Source organism: Musa acuminata, chromosome BXJ1-10 (genome assembly GCF_036884655.1).
Source record: "Musa acuminata AAA Group cultivar baxijiao chromosome BXJ1-10, Cavendish_Baxijiao_AAA, whole genome shotgun sequence".
In the NCBI taxonomy this organism is placed as follows: domain Eukaryota; kingdom Viridiplantae; phylum Streptophyta; class Magnoliopsida; order Zingiberales; family Musaceae; genus Musa; species Musa acuminata.
This window is the reverse complement of record NC_088336.1, coordinates 35,261,966-35,280,598: the sequence shown is the minus strand read 5'-3', so window position 1 is coordinate 35,280,598 and position 18,633 is coordinate 35,261,966. Positions and strand designations below refer to the sequence as shown.

The window sequence follows — 18,633 nt, the reverse complement described above, 5'->3', positions numbered from 1 at the left end:
TCTAAAGATTTGCGTGTTGCTGTTTCTTTCTTACATTTACTGACTTGGATCATCAGTAATCATTTGGTCAATTAGATTTGGTGACTATGAAATGATGGAGACGAGGTGGTAAAGCAAGTTGCTCAAGTTGAGGCCTACGTGATTAAACTTATTTAGACATGCAAAGAAATCTGACTTGTTTTCGTAAATTGACTTGAACCTAATATAAGATCGAGACTAATTTTGCAAGTCAAGCATAAGCGATTCTCCAACATAATAGCAGCCCATATATTAGGCCAGAAAAGTTAGACCCGCTTGATCCAGAAACCAAGACAATCGTTAATAGTTGCATAATTTAGGCAAACCAAAAAAGTATTATTTTACATTAAAATTTTGTAATTTGATAGGTAATAAAAACCTTTAATTTCCTTTTTCTTTACTTCATTCAATTGATATATATATATATATATATATATATATATATATATATATATATCCTTAACTCTAAAATTTGATCATAATTAATTTACTTCATTCAATTGATATATATATATATATATATATATATATATATATATATATATTAACTATTTATTTTTTTTATATAATGAAATATATTCTAGATTAATTATACCATGAAATAATAAATATTAAAGAAGCAACCAAAATACAAGGAGAAAAATTAAACAAAATAAATACAACACCAATAAATAATGGAGAAGATGCAACCGGCGCTGCAAACCACTTTTTCTCTCGTCAATCTCATCACCGCCGTCCGTCCGTCCCTGCCTCCGACCCTCTCTTGTGCTATAAGATTAGTGCTCCAACCAGCGTCGCTCGATGTGCTTGATCTGCTCCCCCCTCTATTTATTACCGGTTTTTTACCGTTTCCGGCGCCTACTCTTCCTCGTCCCCTCTTCCTTAAACAATCAATACAAAACCCTCCTAAAAATAAATAATACGAACAAAAACCAAACACATCATCTCCCGCTTCCGCTCCGCTCCTCTCCTTTCCCTTCCTCGCTCCTCGGAGGCGCCCCCTTTTTAGCCCTCGGCGATTCGGAGGCCCCCGAGCCCCTCCGGTCTGCACTGTAACTGCCTCATCGACCTCCTCCTCCTCTCCGCCGCCTGGGAGTTCTGAGGCCCGTCGAAGGCAGGCCGTCGGATCAGGGGCGGGTGGATGGACGGAGGGCGTTGAGGCTCTCTTTCTCTCTCCACCCCCAGGGGAAAGGAGGGAGCCGGAGGGCGTCATGGGTAACTGCCTTTGCTTCGAAGACCGCTCTAGCCGTAATTCGCCAGAATCAGGTGATCTAGTCCTCGTTCTCTCATTTACCCACACGGAACGAGGCGACAAAAGCACTCTCTTTCTTTCTATTCTATCATCTGGAATTGGCATTACGGATTAGGTTATGTGTGCAAATTGTCTAGGTTGATGCGTGATATGGTACGTTCATATGCTATATATTGGTATGCTAAGACAGTGGCAAGCTCTCGTAAGAGCTGGTGATTGAACATCCACGATATTCTGAGCATAAACAATTAAACAGATTCGAATTTTATTCCAAGCCAAACTTAAATTTAATTGGGTTCAGTTAGTATCGGTCCCTATTGATTCTATATGTCAACATAACTGGGACTGTGCTTGTGATTTATGTCAATGTAGTGGAGATGTCTTGCAGTCAGAGAGTTCTTTCATGCCCTTTGTTTGCTTCGTAGTCTTAATTATTGAGGACCACATTGGTAAGAAGATATTATTATAGCATGAAATGTTTCGTATACTTGAAATTAGTAATTATAACCTTGGGGTAGATATAACATTGTTTTTGGTTTCTATTTCTGGTAGTTAAGTGATAAGTGCCTTTTATATATCTAAGAAACAAATATTAAATTTTTATCTATGAATAGCTGATGCGTTTAGGCTTTGATGATGGATATTAACTGAAAATTTTTAATTCAAGCTAAAATGAGGCTCATGCAAAGTATAAGAGAAGCTTCACTTTCACTTTGGAAGCCTCTACATAGGGGCTTGAGTTCAACTTGTGTTGGGATTAGGCTCGATTTATCTTTGATCAATAATATAACAAGCCAAGGTCAATCATTTTTAGGCTTGAAATTAATTTTCGGTCAAAATTAACCATGTGTAGAGTCAATCAAGCTTGGAACAGTTAGACCCCTGTCTCTCAAAAAATAACTTTCTGCAGAGAGATCAACATTGTGCAGCATCTCAAGGGCTGAAAGAAAAATTATGTATTGATGGAAACTGAAATAGTGTTGAAACGTTACTAGTAGCATCTGACGTTTAAAAGTAGTTAGTTAATTGGGACAATGATCTAAATGCAAGGAAGCTACAGGAATCATTGCAGGCAACTTGTCTCTCTAATGCTATCGGTGGGTAGAAACACACCCAAAAGAGCCTGGTTTCTGTGTTCGTGCCCTTAAGCTCTCCTCTCAAATTATTTTCTATGGTGTGGCAAGCTATATTGATTTTTGCAAATATGTTAAGGAACTTTTCAGTTCAGACCATCATTTCGGTGCATAAAATCATGGTTTTTAACTTTTGAATAGTTTTCTGCATTATACTTTGATTTCGTGTAACTAGTAGTTGGCCATGCAATAGGAAAGATTAGCTTCAATCTATTATGAGCTACTTTGAGTCATACACATCTAGTTTTGGTGTATTTAAATGTTGGATTTTGTAAGGCTGTTTGGTTGAGCAGACATACCACTGGTAAAATCTTCTTTTCTCATAGCCTTCGTGTTGGACACTCAAGACCTACAGGGACAGAGCTCCTATTGCACTAATTGCTGTTCTTCATGCATTAGCGGGAGAAGGTTCATATGACGAAAGAGTTCCCAAGTGTTGGTACATAAAACTTAGTGCAGCTGTCTCAACTTCCATGTTTCAGATTGTATGTAATTTGGTGAATTATTAATCATACAATCTGGAAAGTTATGTAAACTTCAGTTAAATTCTGGGGTTGTTAATTGTAAAGAAATTAATTTGACATGAACTTTATGAAAGATTTTGTATTCTACAACCATTGTTCCATGCCCAAGCCAAGGCAAGCTTAGACAAGAAAGGGACCTTTAGGAACACAAAAAACTAATTGGTGGCTGGAAACATCTGTCCTATTGTTTGTACTTTGCAGTACAAACATATATGCACCATAGAGCAATTGCCGTAAAATTCACCTAGAGTTTTGACGATTATACAGTGTGTGAGGGTTACCCTACTCCAAGCATTAATTGTAGATTTATGCTTTGCAAAAAGAGAAGTTAAAAAACATCACTTTAATCTTTAGTTACTTTCTGAATAATTGTACAGTACAGATTATTGTTCAACATTTGATGAGCAAGAACAGTATCTCTGGACAAAAAAGTAACTTTTCTAAGTAAATGTGTAAACAGGATGTTTTACTGTATGGTTATACCTTTGTAGATTACTGAGTTATATTGTGATCACCATGAAATTTTGGCTGTTAAAAATGCTCTCTGGTTTTTTTGTCAGAAGATGAATGTTCTAGTGCAAGTACTTGTAACTGTGCATGCTAATAATGATCATTGAATCTTCCTCAGTTCCAATTGGTAATGCTTCTTTAGCATCATCTCCTACCCAAGAACATCAAGTTGCAAAAGTGACCAGCAATGTCGTGACTTTGCCAGTGACAATCAAAGATGTGGAAGATTTCCGACAGATGCCTGGCTATGGCAATGTTCAAATATTTACATATGATGAATTGAGGCTGGCTACCAATAATTTCCGTGCAGATCTAATACTTGGTGAGGGCGGGTTTGGCCTTGTCTATAAAGGTGTCATAGATGCTAATATCCGACCAGGTTTCAAGTACACTCAAGTTGCTGTTAAAAAGCTTAATCCAGAAGGACTCCAAGGAGACAAGGAATGGCTGGTAAATATCATTCCTGTTACTTCCCATGAACATTGGTTCCTTTTACTTTCATATCATGTCTGTTTTCCCAAAAGTGATCATTGATAATTAATCCTCAAATTATCTCTATACTTGAGCATTCAAAAAGTTTGAGCATAGTCTCTACATCCCAGTTACCATAGAGAAAATTGAGCATGTTATGCTACTACTCAATTGCCGACAGGGATCCTCAAAGTATTATTTCTTTTACTTCTCATAAATAGCTGGTAATTGTTTTCTCTATACTCTAGTTCTGAACTAAAGAGAAATTAATTATAATATAGACTTGAATCTTTCAATTACTCTCTCTCTCTCTCTCTCTCACTCTCTCATTCACACACACACATATACATTTATATATGTATGCACACAGTAAACCATGTTGTAAAATGCTTTAAATCAATGCAAGTCAGAAATTTAATTGTTTTGGATTTTTTTATGGTTTTTATCATCTATTCAGAAGCTTCACAGTTCATTGGCTTCTTCCTTCTTTGTCAGGCAGAAGTCAACTATCTTGGCCTCTTTAGTCATCCAAACCTAGTCAAGCTTATTGGCTACTGCTGCGAGGATGAACATCGGTTATTGGTTTATGAGTACATGGCCAATGGGAGCTTAGAAAATCACCTCTTCATAAGTATGATGATGAACATACATGCTCTAAGACATCATTTCCGCTGTTAAGTTGATTTCTTTATCTGATAGTAATTACTGTTTATTTTTTGATAAATCAGAAGATGACATGCTTTTGGTATCAGCAAATTATTTGGCTGCGAAACATTGATAGGAAAAACAAGGACTGTATGAATTAGCTGAAGGATGTACTACATAGTGACATAATTAAAATTGAGATCAATTGGTTTTTGCTCGAAAAGTATGTTATTCTAAATGAAGCATACCAAGGAAAATATATTGTGATCATTATCATAACTTCACAAGTTAGTTAATGGTCATTATTCCCAACACATTATAATACAGTAATTGAATGCATCTGTTTTCCAGTAACTTCTTTTAAGTACATCTTCTAGTGCATTTGTCAGATAATAATTTTTGCTTCAATGAATCAGATGTTTTATTCATAGATGCAGCATGATTTGGTGTCCCAAAGTTGGTTAAGATTTTAAAGAAAAACTAAAATGATTAGCGAAAGATAACTTCTGATGTTATTGTTATGATTAATTGTTGCATTATCTTAAACCTTGCCATGGTTGACTAGTGCAATTGTTGCATTATCTTATTGTTACGATTAATTGTTGCATTATCTTTACATTCAGAGGGTTGCAGTACCTTGCCATGGTTGACTCGGATGAAGATAGCTCTGGATGTTGCCAATGGGCTTGCCTTTCTTCATGGAGCTGAAAGACCCCTCATCTATCGTGATTTCAAGACATCAAACATCTTGCTTGATGTGGTTTGTCTTCTTTCATCACCTCTTGAACATGTCGCTCTGTTTACAGATTTTGTTGTTGACAAGAGTCACAAAAAGAAGACTTCATGTTGGAAGTCTTGTTATGAATCCAACATCAACCAACACAATAACAAATCCTAATATTTTAACTATTTAGAATGGCTATATGAATCATTGAGCTTTGTGAACTCTTCTTATGTCTCCCTCTATCTTGCCTCACATCAGTAAATATTAATTGTTTCATCTCTTGTAATTCGTTAGAATATGTGATACATCACACTTTGAGACATCCAAATGATTCTCATGTCACTTTAAATGTAAATATATGTACTCATGTCACTAACACTAGGATGTCTCTTTAAAAAGATACTCAAATAATACTTATATTCATTTCCAAAGACAATGTAACCAGGCCAAACTTACACTAATTCTTATTATTGCTTGGTCAAAATCATTCTAAATTGACTAGTAATAGATAAATAAATAGAAAATAGATAAAATGTACTCTTGAATGTTCTCTTCTTATTTTGACACAACTTCTGTTGGAAATGTGTAAAAAAATATTATAGCCTCTTCCATTTAATACAGAGTCATCTAACCAGTGAGAAATTAGTATTCTGTTTAATTAAATATAACTGACAATTAGCTTGAACAATGATTGTGGATTTTAAGATTATCTGAAAATATTTTCATAATGCAGGGGTGTAATGGGAAGCTGTCAGACTTTGGGCTAGCAAAGGAGGGGCCTATGGGAGAGCAAACACATGTTTCCACAAGGGTCATGGGTACTTATGGCTATGCAGCTCCCGAGTATATATTGACTGGTAAACTATAGATGTTTCGACAGATGCATGCTCTTTACAGGTTCTGAATAAGGATATCCTTGTTTCATGTAGGGAAATCTATCGAAGCTGCTAATGGAAACATCATTTGTTTCATGCCTTGGTTTTGTATAGATTAGAATCTCTCCTGACAGCTTAAAGATTACTGAACCAATCAAAATCTTTCTCCTGATATCAGATTGTTTAAATCCTACACTTGTCTTTTTTAGTCCATCCAGTGTTTTAAGTAGTATTTGTACCATATTGATCCTTTCCTCCTTCCCTTTTTATTTTTTGTTATTTAGTTAATATTTAAATAGCCTAAACTTTCAGGAGTAGTGGCAGCCAATCAAAATTTTTATCATCTACTTTTCCCTTTCTTCTACTATTTCTTATCTTGTGGTGAGTACTGTGGTGTCCTTGATCTCATATAAACCATTTTGGACAGTCGTCATTGCATGCTCAATGAACATCTACGGCTTAAGTTTTTAGATACAATAAATTTAAGATGGTTACGAAATGAAAGTTCCTGAGTTTAAATCTTATCTAAAGCATGTTTATAAATTTAATTATATATATATATAATCTACTGGTTTAGTATTTTTAGATGCTTAGATCCAATGACATTGAATTATATATATAATCTACTGATTTAGTGAAACATGTCTTTAGCTTGGGGGGTGGTGGAGAGGGAGGAGAGAGAGAGAGAGAGAGAGAGAGAGGGTGTGTGTGTGTGTGTATGTTTTGTATGCTAATGTCAACTCTCAGTGACTTGTGTTGATTTCGTGTAGTGTGGCTTCCGCAGGTCATCTGACGGCGAGAAGCGATGTGTATGGGTTCGGGGTGGTGCTGCTGGAGCTCCTGCTGGGGCGCAGGGCGTTCGACCAGAGCAGGCCGGGCCGCGAGCACAACCTCGTGGAGTGGGCTCGCCCGCTGCTCGTCCGCCCCAAAAAGCTCCTCCGCATCATCGACCCCAGAATGGACGGGCAGTACTCCGAGGAGAAGGCGGAGAGGGTGGCCCGCTTGGCCTCCGACTGCCTCAGCGAGAACCCCAAGGCGAGGCCTTCCATGAGCGAGGCGGTCAACGTCCTCCGCGACGTCCTCAGAGCCGACGACGTCAGCCTCCCCCTCCCCACCCCAGAAGACGCCGCAGGGATGACGATGACGAGGACGACGACGACGACGACGACGCCGACGACGACGCGGTTTGAAAGATGAGAAGGATGATGAAGCCGTCTCAACAGGAAACAAGTAATGGTGACAAGCTCGCTCCCACTTCCCCATTCTCCCGGTGGTCTGGCGGGCTGGCGATTTGACTTATTACTTAAATATCCATCACCGTGTCGAGAAATCTGACCATCGATCTTAGTTCTCCCATAGATATCATCACTATCCTATTCGACCATTGGAATGCCACCTATCCTACATCCGAACCGAATTATTCCTAGTTGTAGAATTTCTTGGGCGAAATAGAGGTTTAAAAATATAATTAAGTAAAATCAATTACACTAATGGGTGAATGATTATTTTCGTATGAATGGAAACGATAGAACAATAAAATGATTTTTGGATCAGTGAGTCAAATGGTCAAACCGTAAAATTAAATATAATTATACATTGTGTTAAAAATATGAAACATATGGATCAAATTATAAGAATGATTTGTATAGCATAGTGAAATAGGATGGATGATAAGGATGAGACAGCAACTAATATAATAGGAGGATATTATTCTCTTTCATCCTTATACTAAAAAACTTTAATATCCTTAAAAAAAATTCCAAATTTCTTTGGTAATAAATAAATAATTTAAGATATTTCAGTTTTCTTAAATTTCAAGCAGTCCGATTTGTAATTATCATTGTTTTTACAAATCGACCGGTGGAGTCGATCCAATCAGATCGTTATAACTATGATTGAAATTTTTAGCTGGATTAATTATATTAATTCTAGTTAAGATGGGTTTACTGTGGAAGATCAATTGTGATACCGTCCTTTTATTTATATATTTAATATAGTAATGGTTGCTGTTGTTATATATTATGGTGAATTATAAAAAAAATCTAAGTTTGAATTTTCTTTTTTTCAAGAATGCTTCAACTTTAAAAAATTTTCAAATACCCCTAACCACATGAAATGACTTTTATTTTTACTTTTGTCAGAATAATTGTCCCCTCCTCTAGCATTCTTATTGGACCCAATGACGTTACCTCAGTTGTCGAACTTAGCCTTTTTGTAAAGGCACAAGCAACCAGAGAAGGAGAAGCGGGCAACCAATAAGGCTTACGTGTATATGTGTGAAGGGAGGCAATCGACAAAACTAACTCGAACGTGAAGACACAAAATTTCCAAAAGAGGAAAAGAGGTTGATCGACAAGACCAACCCGTATATAGAGGCGTAAGCCACTAAAGAAGGAGAGAGGACGACCAACAGAGCCAACCCACACGAGAAGGTACAAACAACTAGAGGAAGAGTGGGGGGTGATCGATGAGGCTAGCTCGGGCATGAAGGTGCATACGACAAAATGAACACGGTTAATGAGATGGAGGAGTCAATCGATAAATGAAGGGTCGACAAGAATACAATAGCCATTTTGAAAAGAAAAAAAAGTGATGTATGAGAACTTTTTAAAGTTGGAGTATTTTGTAAAAAAAAATTTAAACTTAAATTTTTTTTAAGAATTCGCTCGTATTGTTATTATTAAGAATATTATCATTATTATTATAAACTGCGATTATTAGAAAGCAAGTTATATTGGGCTGCTATATGGGTCGCCTCATATGTAAATCCCAGCCCAACAAAGCTGCACATCACGTGGCAGTTTGTATTCGTGCCAACCGTGGTTGCCGAGAAGTACCACGACATGCACACATGGCTTCCCCTCCACCTTACCACGTTTTGCTCTCTCGGTGCCAAGCCTGCACTTGTCACTCTCTGGGACCGCATCCTGCGACTCTCCCACAGCGCAGGATAAAATGGTAGACTCATCTCCCTCACCCCTCCTCGCGGATGCGCAAGAAAGATGAACAGGAAAGCATGGGCCAAGGTGAGGAGGTGAAGACGAGGCCTGAGCCGAAGGTGGAGATTCAGGTCAGCCAACTCACTCATCCTACACCTGTCCTCCTCGTGTTTACATACATGTACTGTAACACTCTGATGGAAACAGGAGAGAGGCGAGGTTTTCTTCTTCTACCGGCCGAGGGTCGACAAGGAAGAAGCTCACAGTGCCAGCGATGTGCAGCGGATGTACGTCGTGCTGCGGCCGGAGTCAGGCGAGCGCTCCGTGGAGGGAAAGCAGTCGCCGGACTCGGGCAAGGAAAGCAAGATGAACTCCAAGGATGATGAGCAGAAGAAGAAAGAAAGCAAGGGGGGTTCTGAGGACGGCGAGAACGACGAGGGTGGCGATGGTCAGGATGGGAAGGAAGGCGGCTATGGCCGGGAGGTACGTACTGCAGCTGTTCTACCACATCTGTGGTAGTGGACATTGAGGTTACTTTGAACTAATGTTTCATGTGACAAGTGAAGGAGGTGAACATCGAAGAGCAGCCGCTGATTCGCTTCATCGTCATGGGGAAGAAGAGCTTACCTGATCCAAGTCAGAGAAGCCGTCCTTTCTGGGGTTTCGTGGAACTGGTGACGACGAAGGTGGACGACATCAAGAAAGCGCTCCGAGGAGGTACGAGATCGACGTGTAACTTGAACACCGATGAATCATACGGACTTGTTGCTTGTAGAATTGCAGAGAAATGAACGTAGAAATTGCCTGATGTAGAACTGGTGATTAGCATTCTCTCTCTTCATGTGACGCAGAGGAGTACGAGACAGCAACTCGTGGCCACCGTCGCAGGCCTTCGGCGAGAGCGCTGGCAGAGGGCGTCTACCGCATACTGCGGCACCAATCAGGCCGCCGGACGCACACCCACCTCGTCTACAAGCTCGAGTTTCCGCCGGGCGATGCCGAGAACGAGCCGCAGGAGTCGCTGAACATAGAGCGCGAGGCCTCCTTCCTCATCCAAATCAAGAACCCCGAACAAGCCGGTGGTGGCGGCTTCGCAGGACTGCAGAGCAAGCGCAGGGCATGCTTCCCCGCCCACCTGCAGGGCCAGTTCGGGAAGCGGCGGTTCGGCCCCGCGGACCCACCGGACTTCCTCAACTACGAGGGCTGCGAGCTGCTGCTGATCGCTGCGTCGGACGACATCGACGAGGAGCTGGGATTGGAGCTGAGGACGGAGTGCGAGGCGGATGCCAAGTGCTCGGACCTACTGCAGGTGTTCGGCGAGACGGCCGCCTCCAAACCTCTGCTAAGCGGCGCCTGGGTCTGAGTTGCGCTCGCTACTTGGTGTGTCTTGCAGGTGGTGGTGGTGGTGGGCTCATTTTGTGGTGGCTTTGTCCCCAAGCCGGTCTGCGGGAGCTCATAAAGACTTGGGGATGTGTTTTGCATGTGTGCCTGTAACCAATAAGTGTCTTCCCTTTCTTCTTGGATGTAAGCTTTTGTAATTTGATAGGGTAGTATGATGACCGTAACTATGCATTTCTTATATATTCTAATCCTGATGATCGATTCTCGTGTTGTTATATATATATATATATATATATATAGTTATATATATATATATATATATAACTAGCTAATGTGTATGATTAGCTTATATGGGTCTGATGAGTGTATTATATTAATTTTTGTTTAAGTATTTTGATTCGTGGGTTTGATTTGGGTTGGGTTTTGATGAGAACATCTTTGATTAATTTTACATTAAAAGTGGATAAGATTGATGAGTGTACTATTATCAATTTTAGTTTAAGTATTTTGATCAATGGTTTAGATCAAACGAAGTTGATGGGTATTCAACTTCAGCTTAAGTATTTTGATCAGTGGTTTACATCAAACGAAGTTGATGGACATTTTGATCAGTGGTTTAGACGAAACGAAGTTGATGGACAAACGTCTTTCACCCCCAAACTGATGATCAAGAATATATACTTATATCTAATTAAGTTTTTTTTATAATAATAATTATCATTCAAAATTTAGTGCAGATAATGAGATTAATGAGATATCATAATAATAGTTATCATTCAAAATTTTTTTTTGACCCAGCCTGATAGGACTAATGGGATATTACATTTATATATATATATATATATATATATATATATATATAATCATATTCTCTCTCTTATGTATAAATACATATTATTTTAATAAAAAATTAAAATAATTAAGCTTTTTATGGTATTTAAGTTTTGTTCTTACAAGTAAGATTTTCTCTTTCTCTGTGATTCTTCAAACTGATTTGCTTAGTAATTGTTTGTCGTCTTCCTTTCAATCCTACAGATAATAATTTCATCTTTCTCGTTGATCTACCATAGCATCAGAGGTTTCTTTCTGCAGCATTACATTACGAGAGATTTCTCTATCTAGCGAGCGGCATTCTACTCGAATTGTCGTTTGCACTTTTGTGTTCCTTGCACCGAAGACAAAAGACACACAATTCTTCTATGCGATCTCCCATTCGTCCTCTGTTGTTCTATAATAGATTTCTTTCACCTTGCAAATTTGATATGCCTCCCTCATACTGATCACCGATCAAATCTGCCTCCTCCAATGATTGTGTCTGATCTGATCTACTTTAACCCAACCATCTAATGGTACTTTGCCTCCTGTTGGCAGACGGTGACAACTTCAATCTAGTGCGGCATCCAACATCTACATCTTCTTCCTCTATTTATATGCTCCGTTGATTATTCATTCTGGAAATAATAGTGTCTCTCACTCATCTTCGTTAATGCAATAATTTTGATCCACTTTTAAATTTAGGCTCTCCAAAGATGCATATTAAATATGCATCTTCATGAGCACGATTCATTAACATTCTTTTTAGATATAATTTATTGGGCTGCTGGATGAGTCGTCCAATTGTCTATTAGAAAATATTCAAATACCAAGATAATTAATCTTAATGATAAATCCTAATTATAGATTATAGTTACGTCAAGATCATCCCATTGTATAAGTCATTCAAACCTTAGTTACTAACTCCGAAGCACCACTAATCTCTTTACACAATAACATAGCAAAAGTACGATACAAGTTACAAGTCGTCTTCGTCAATCGTTCTCGCACTCGTATACCAAATCTTTGATTTATCTTAATGAAAACAATACATGAAAGAAATATTATTATTAATTATATTTAAAATCTAACCGTTATTATAGATGACTCGACCTTAATAGATCATCCCCGAAGTCATTATTCATACTCTTAATGACTTAAGAGATGAATATGAGAAAATGACAACAACAAGAACAACTTGAGCACGTGACTCATTTTGTAGAACTTTATGTCAGGTTAATTAATCATAAAGCATATCTGAAATAAAAAGATGGGAAATGAGACCAACTATTATAGCTCAATCGAATCAAAAATCCAAAGCAACAATAACTTCAATAATGAACCAAATAATATGTCTATAACACACATAACCATCATCCTCTATTATATTATCAACTCTCCAACTATTATAACAACTACAATCCAAACAACTTAAGGAATAATTTTAAACTATAATAATCACTAAACTATTAGCAGCTTCGGCGTCACAACAATAATAATCAGTAAAAAATCATCTATCAACTTTGTGACAAAATTAAATACATAGCAAAAGTTTATCGATCTCGATCTAAGTCTACTGTCACACCCAATTGGTCTCAAGCAAATATCATGACTACTTAGATTATACATTTGAGTAATTAGATTATCACTCTGATCACAAAATCTTCCATTGAAGTTGAAAATCGACTCGAACCATCGCTATCACTATTGTAGAACTCAACTAGGTCACCAATCTTTTATATAAACTTGGTATACTTTCCAATCGACTCCAATAATATACTGTGATAATATTGATGCCACCTTAAACCCAATGTTCCATTCTTGCATGAAACGCATTATCATCGATTTCTGCTTTATTAAAAATCAAGTTGTCAGACATCAACTATGTGTTTATCACATTCATATTTCTAACCAACTAGTTAACTCCTCACAAAGCCTCTTCCTCATAAGGTATTTTTATTACATCATTTTAATATTGACATCCTCGACGGAAGCTGAATCTTATGAGGGCATGATAAAGGATCATAATATAGATAAATATTGAATGACAACTTTGTATTCCTTATATATTTTAATTCTCAGTCAATCTATAATTTAATAATCAATTATCATGATATATATACATGAACGCATGATTGAAAAAATATCTTCTTTAAATCTATATAAAAAAATACATTACCTTAATTACCTTAATGAAATAATCAAGCTTTCATGGTAATTCTTCACTCAGAACCAAGAAGTCTAATCACTCTCATAGATTGGAGGCTTAGAAGAGCCAACTTGCAATGCTTGATCTGCATCTTTCCTGGTTGCTATGGCTGGATGCACCATAGAGAACTCCAATGCTCCATCTTCTATACTCTGAACCTGAGAGAACGCAGTCATTTGTGTACTGTCGTCATAGACCAACTTGAAGGTACCTGTTGAAATCGGGAGCTTCCCAGGTCAGCAGGGGTCTCACTGCAGGAGGAAGAAGTATGAAAGGTCAAATAAAGATTGAATCTGATCGTAAAAGAATTTATAGAGTTAAGAACAGGATACACTCGGAAGATGACAGAAATATCAACATGCTTTGCTCAGGACATCACCACTTTGTTTCTTCCTCATCACACCAAGTCTTCCAACCCATGCAGAGGCCTAACACCATCACACTGCTGGCACTGTGAATCTGCTAATGAAAAGCCATTAAATCACTGTTGATGTAATAGAATATTTTTTGTACATATTACTGTGCTACAAAATAAATCAATACAAATGGATGATATTGCGATAGAAGCACTAACTATTTCCACTCAAATATCTAAACTGCACATACTCCGCAATCTAAAGAACCCACAACATGAGTTGAATCAGCTCAGCAAATGAACTTAAAGCTGAAACTGAGTCAAAATTTCAAAAGCTAAAGAATCCATTAAATGATAATGTTACATAATTTTCTACTAATGAATTCTCCCTTTTCAGATGTCCTGATTTTACAAAATTACACAAGCTGAAGGAATATTCTTCTTTTACTACGAGAAACCTGAGACTAGGACATTCTACCCTTCCTAGAGTTATTTCAGCAGATCTACCTGTAGTTGCACAAGGTGGTAGCTGACTAGTAAGAAGAAGAAAGAGTGGTAAAAGAATCAAGCAGACCATCAATTTACCATGGAGCCTAAAAGGAAGATGCTGACTCCCCCGTGATTGCTGCCTTTCAACTCAGCCTTTTTCACTTTGAGGGCAAATCATATGGACAGCAACAGCAATTGCTTTTGTGATGCTACACTTGTTATGGTCTCTTCGACATCTTGAAACAAGTTGCCAGAAGGCCAAGCAACCATCAAGCTTGGAGCCCTGGAGATACTTTTGCAAATCAAAGGATAATGGTCAGAATTTTTGCAGATTGTACATAAACTAGAACTGACAAAAATAAAAGAAAATGATCCAGAACTAAAAGAAGTCATTTATTTATCATAATCGCCACGAGCAGATACTTTCCACAATTCTGTGAGATATTTATTATTCGATATAACTTGCGACAAAGAAACAGCATCAACAGAAGAAATTACACAAACTGTAAATTCGATGACAAAAAATATATAATTAAAGATGAGAATGCAAAACAAAGTGATCCACTGCTGAAGAAAGAAAATTATTCAGTTTGCCATAATTATCCAAACTAGTGCATGAAATATGTGACAGTTTCCACATGGCAATGTTTGGTGCAATGTCTGATGAGAAATGAGCAGTAACAGCAGATTGCTACCGATCTATCTGTGCGAAATTGATAAGCCTTCAAACGCTAGGAAGAACAAAAATCAGCAGTAAAAAAATTCAAGTTTTTCTGGATATCATCGGCATCAATATCATCCCAAAGACCCTCAAAACCCTAAATAAAAGCCCTAAAGAGACGAGAGGAAGGGGAGGAGAAGGTTACTTGAGAGCTCGCATCTCACTTCAGTCTCGATGTTTAGGATCTCATGGATGGATTTACCACTATACACTCCCTTTTTTTTATTTTTTTCCTTTCATCATTTAAATGGCATATTTATCATTACATTTCCCAGTAAAAGGAAAAGAAGACACAAAACAACAATGCATAACGAACAACAATCAAACTCAAGCCGCGGGGGTGGTGGCATTGCAGGGGCCGGCGTCGCAGTGGCGGGAGAAGAGGTCGTGGAGCTCGTCGAAGCTGAGTCCCCCGAACGAGGCGTGGTTTCGGCGGAGCGCGTCCACGACCCACTGGAAGAAGTCCGAGTCGCAGGGGATGGCGAGGCCTCCGGCCTGCTCAAACCCGTACTCCACCTCCGCCCGCTTCAGTAGCTCCACGAAGACCGGCAATTTCAAGAACCGGGCCGGCACCACGAAGCGCTTCCCTTCCAGCCCGACGTACAGCGGCACGTACCCAGCGGGGACCGTCGCCACTTCCCCTGGTTGACAGGACAGCCGCTGCCGCCACTGCCGAATCACCTGCTTCAGCTGCACGATCTCTCGTATAGTCAACATTTTCGCTTAATGGCACTGCACGCTTGAATCAGCTTCGAAGTGGAAGGAGGAAGAAGGTGAGGAACTCGTTTGGGGGTTTGGGGGGTGGTTTTATAGGGCGGAAAGAGAGGGAGTTGTATTTGTTGTGTTGCAGAGCGTTCGAAGGCGAGAGGGAATCAAGAAAGGGAGAGATTCGCTTGAGGGGTATGCATCCACGCGGACCGACTGAATCACCCGGAGATCCATCAGGGTGATGTCCACAGTACAATCAAGCGGTCGGATATCACCCTGGGATCCGTCAGTATCGGGTCGGATTTACTTAAGACTCGAACCGACTCCGATAGATAAAAATTCCAGGGACCAAAGGTCATTGGTTATGTTTTGAGAATATACGATGAATCCAAACCCGAAAATTAATGGATATTTGGATTTATATTCGTGTTATTCGATTGAACTCGAGGCAGAGCAAATTGGATCGTCGAGGTGGAATGACACTTGTTTGCGTATATTTGGAAAAGAGCAGTGGTTATGGATTAAGAAACTATAATTGAACGCGGGTGGGTCATCCAGGTTCAGTGACACTGGTTTTGTTTTGTTTTTTTTTTTTTTTTGAAGATTGGAAAAAATTCCATGCTAAAAGAGCAGTGTTTTAAATAGAACGAAAGACTCTAAAAAGAAGAACTGCTCAACACAAATAATGTAAAAAAATAAATATAAAGTATTGTTAATTGTTAATCTACTTTTTGAAAAATTCATGCTACGACCGTGGAGATTCTCATTCTCTATATGTGTATTAACGAGATGAAACACATTTGTTTGATCTATAACTTTGAAGTTTAGGCTTTTTGAGTTAGTTATATTGAGGTTCGATCGTCATTATTTGTTAGTCTTCATTAATTCCGTTGTGACTTTAATTCCTTAAAAACAGTTTGTATTGAATAATATTTGATATAAATGAGTCAAAATTGATAGAAAAAAAATAAACCAAATAAACGAAGGATAAACTCAGGTTTAACTGAATTAAGATGATTCACGTACCAACGAGAAGACGTTGTTGAGTAAACCACCTACAACAATATTCATGATGTATATAATAATTAAAAAAATTTAGCGAGACAATGACTAATGACCTGAAAAGTCTAAGCTATATATACACGACTAATTATATTAGCTCACGTAGTTAATTATCCTTAAAATTTTGATCCTATATTTTAAAAAATTATATTTACAGTCATATAGTTATAAAAATAAAACATCTACGTCGATGGTGGCAGACGACGACACTACCGAGAGTTGCAAGTGGCTATTGTAGATGAGAAGAGTGACAATATGATGTGAGACTCACTCTGCAACTACTTCGATGCAATTATTGAGCGATGTCACTCTGTATTTACGTCGACGTCGATACAATTGCTAAGTGGTGTTGCTCTACATCTGCATCAATATTGTTGTCGAACAACGAAAGGTTGCTTTGATAACTGTCGATGCCAACACAAATACCCTTATCTTTCGTCATTACTTCCCTCATCCATAATAATCACTCGCAGCTCTCAACGATGTCATCGTTTGCCAACACAAACTATAACATTAAAATTATCTTTTATCTTTTGTTTTCATAGTTTCGTAAAATTGATGACGTTAGGATAAATGAATCTAAATGTTTCACTTTCGTGACTATAAAGATGTTATTATAACTTTTTAATATATATATATATATATATATATATATATACTTAAAAGTTTGCATAAAGAAATCTAAAAAGTAGATGTTACTTGTTAATCTGGTTTGAAAATTTCGTGCTCCACGTTAAAGGGACAAACTTTCCTCCACATTCCATCTTGCAAGAAGACATCCTTGAACACCGCACGGTCATTAGAGCACAAAGCTATTTGGGTTCTTATTTTAATGCCGGCATTAAGTTCCAGCTCAAGGTGATGAATGCATCGAGTCAATAAACCTGTGCTATTTCCTGAGACTTAAAAGTCAGAGGAAAAGAAAGGTACATCAGACTAGGAATGAAGTGATCATAGTTGTACCCTATTTTTTCCGCACAAGAGACTGAAAAGAAAATTCATTTAAGTTCTCAGAGGCCAGATGACATTAATGAGACATAACATATTGCATACCAGTAGGAAGCAGCTTTGTTCACTGCTTAATATACATCTAAAGTCACCACTTTAGATATAACTATGGCAACAAAGACGTAACTAAAGCCAAGACAAACAATGAGTGCATTACATAACTAAATACGACTTGGTTCATGAGCGGAAGTAATAAGATTGTGTAACTTTACACTATCAGTGTTGCAATACAATTAACATAACTACAAAATAACATCAATCTCGAAATATAAAGTTACAATATTAGCATTGCAAATCTTTAAAGTTGCCATCATAAACAAGACAATAAAAGGAAAAGGAAAGGTTTGCCACGGTCAAGGTTATATGATAACGATGGTTAAATTGATGAGGCAACCCCCATAATGCACGATGTAAGATTTACCAACCGATAGTTGTCGAATATTTCTTAAAATGATTTAGTAAGTGCACAACACATTGTATCTTAATCTCAATAACTTACAAGCAAACAGCACAGAGCATAGGTCATCCACTGGTTGCTATTAATTCAGTAATCTGATGTCAATCTTTCTCGTTCAACAAATAATATGTAGTTATGCCCACTAATTGAGTTTGCAGTGAAAAGACAGGTTGGAAAAACGAGATGAAATATTCAAAAAAATTATCCATAATTTTGGCAATCTTTAAAAAGCAACGCTAGCAATGAGAGATATCAGGCAGATAAAAACAGCATACTGAAACTCCAAGAAAAATGATAAAGCTTAGTAGCTTAAGTGGCATTTAAGTAGAGACAACAACTCAGTTGAGTGAACACCTGAATGGAGCAAGGCTTCATTAGA

At 37.9% G+C, this 18,633-nt stretch overlaps 3 protein-coding genes across 3 annotated transcripts; 2 read left to right on the top strand and 1 right to left on the bottom strand.

Moving 5' to 3' along the window:
- The first annotated feature begins 887 nt into the window (after positions 1-887).
- LOC135595098 (probable serine/threonine-protein kinase PBL17) lies at positions 888-7,647 on the top strand. The gene is made up of 6 exons (XM_065085619.1): positions 888-1,284; positions 3,556-3,887; positions 4,404-4,539; positions 5,177-5,313; positions 6,011-6,134; positions 6,937-7,647. The coding sequence occupies exons 1-6, from the start codon at positions 1,230-1,232 to the stop codon at positions 7,347-7,349; spliced, it is 1,197 nt and encodes a 398-aa protein (XP_064941691.1). The 5' UTR covers positions 888-1,229; the 3' UTR covers positions 7,350-7,647.
- A 1,501-nt stretch (positions 7,648-9,148) lies between these two features.
- On the top strand, positions 9,149-10,691 carry LOC103969699 (uncharacterized). The gene is made up of 4 exons (XM_009383326.3): positions 9,149-9,222; positions 9,299-9,574; positions 9,658-9,808; positions 9,943-10,691. Exons 1-4 carry the CDS (start codon positions 9,169-9,171, stop codon positions 10,452-10,454), a joined length of 993 nt encoding a protein of 330 aa, XP_009381601.2. The 5' UTR covers positions 9,149-9,168; the 3' UTR covers positions 10,455-10,691.
- A 2,792-nt stretch (positions 10,692-13,483) lies between these two features.
- Positions 13,484-15,793, bottom strand: LOC135595097 (auxin-responsive protein SAUR71-like). The gene is made up of 3 exons (XM_065085618.1): positions 14,395-15,793; positions 13,834-13,913; positions 13,484-13,705 (listed from the first exon to the last, which is right to left on the bottom strand). Exon 1 carries the CDS (start codon positions 15,734-15,736, stop codon positions 15,347-15,349), a length of 390 nt encoding a protein of 129 aa, XP_064941690.1. The 5' UTR covers positions 15,737-15,793; the 3' UTR covers positions 13,484-13,705; positions 13,834-13,913; positions 14,395-15,346.
- Positions 15,794-18,633: the final 2,840 nt, after the last annotated feature.

What these genes read in the sequence shown, in the direction of transcription:
- LOC135595098 (XM_065085619.1), top strand. Translation starts at nt 1,230, where the DNA reads ATGGGTAACTGCCTTTGCTTCGAAGACCGCTCTAGCCGTAATTCGCCA. An exon ending in AGAAAATCACCTCTTCATAA is followed by an intron (nt 4,540 to 5,176) that starts GTATGATGATGA and finishes CTTTACATTCAG; the next exon opens with AGGGTTGCAGTACCTTGCCA. An exon ending in TCCCGAGTATATATTGACTG is followed by an intron (nt 6,135 to 6,936) that starts GTAAACTATAGA and finishes TGGCTTCCGCAG; the next exon opens with GTCATCTGACGGCGAGAAGC.
- LOC103969699 (XM_009383326.3), top strand. Translation starts at nt 9,169, where the DNA reads ATGGGCCAAGGTGAGGAGGTGAAGACGAGGCCTGAGCCGAAGGTGGAG. An exon ending in AGCCGAAGGTGGAGATTCAG is followed by an intron (nt 9,223 to 9,298) that starts GTCAGCCAACTC and finishes TGATGGAAACAG; the next exon opens with GAGAGAGGCGAGGTTTTCTT. An exon ending in CAAGAAAGCGCTCCGAGGAG is followed by an intron (nt 9,809 to 9,942) that starts GTACGAGATCGA and finishes CATGTGACGCAG; the next exon opens with AGGAGTACGAGACAGCAACT.
- LOC135595097 (XM_065085618.1), bottom strand. Translation starts at nt 15,736, where the DNA reads ATGTTGACTATACGAGAGATCGTGCAGCTGAAGCAGGTGATTCGGCAG.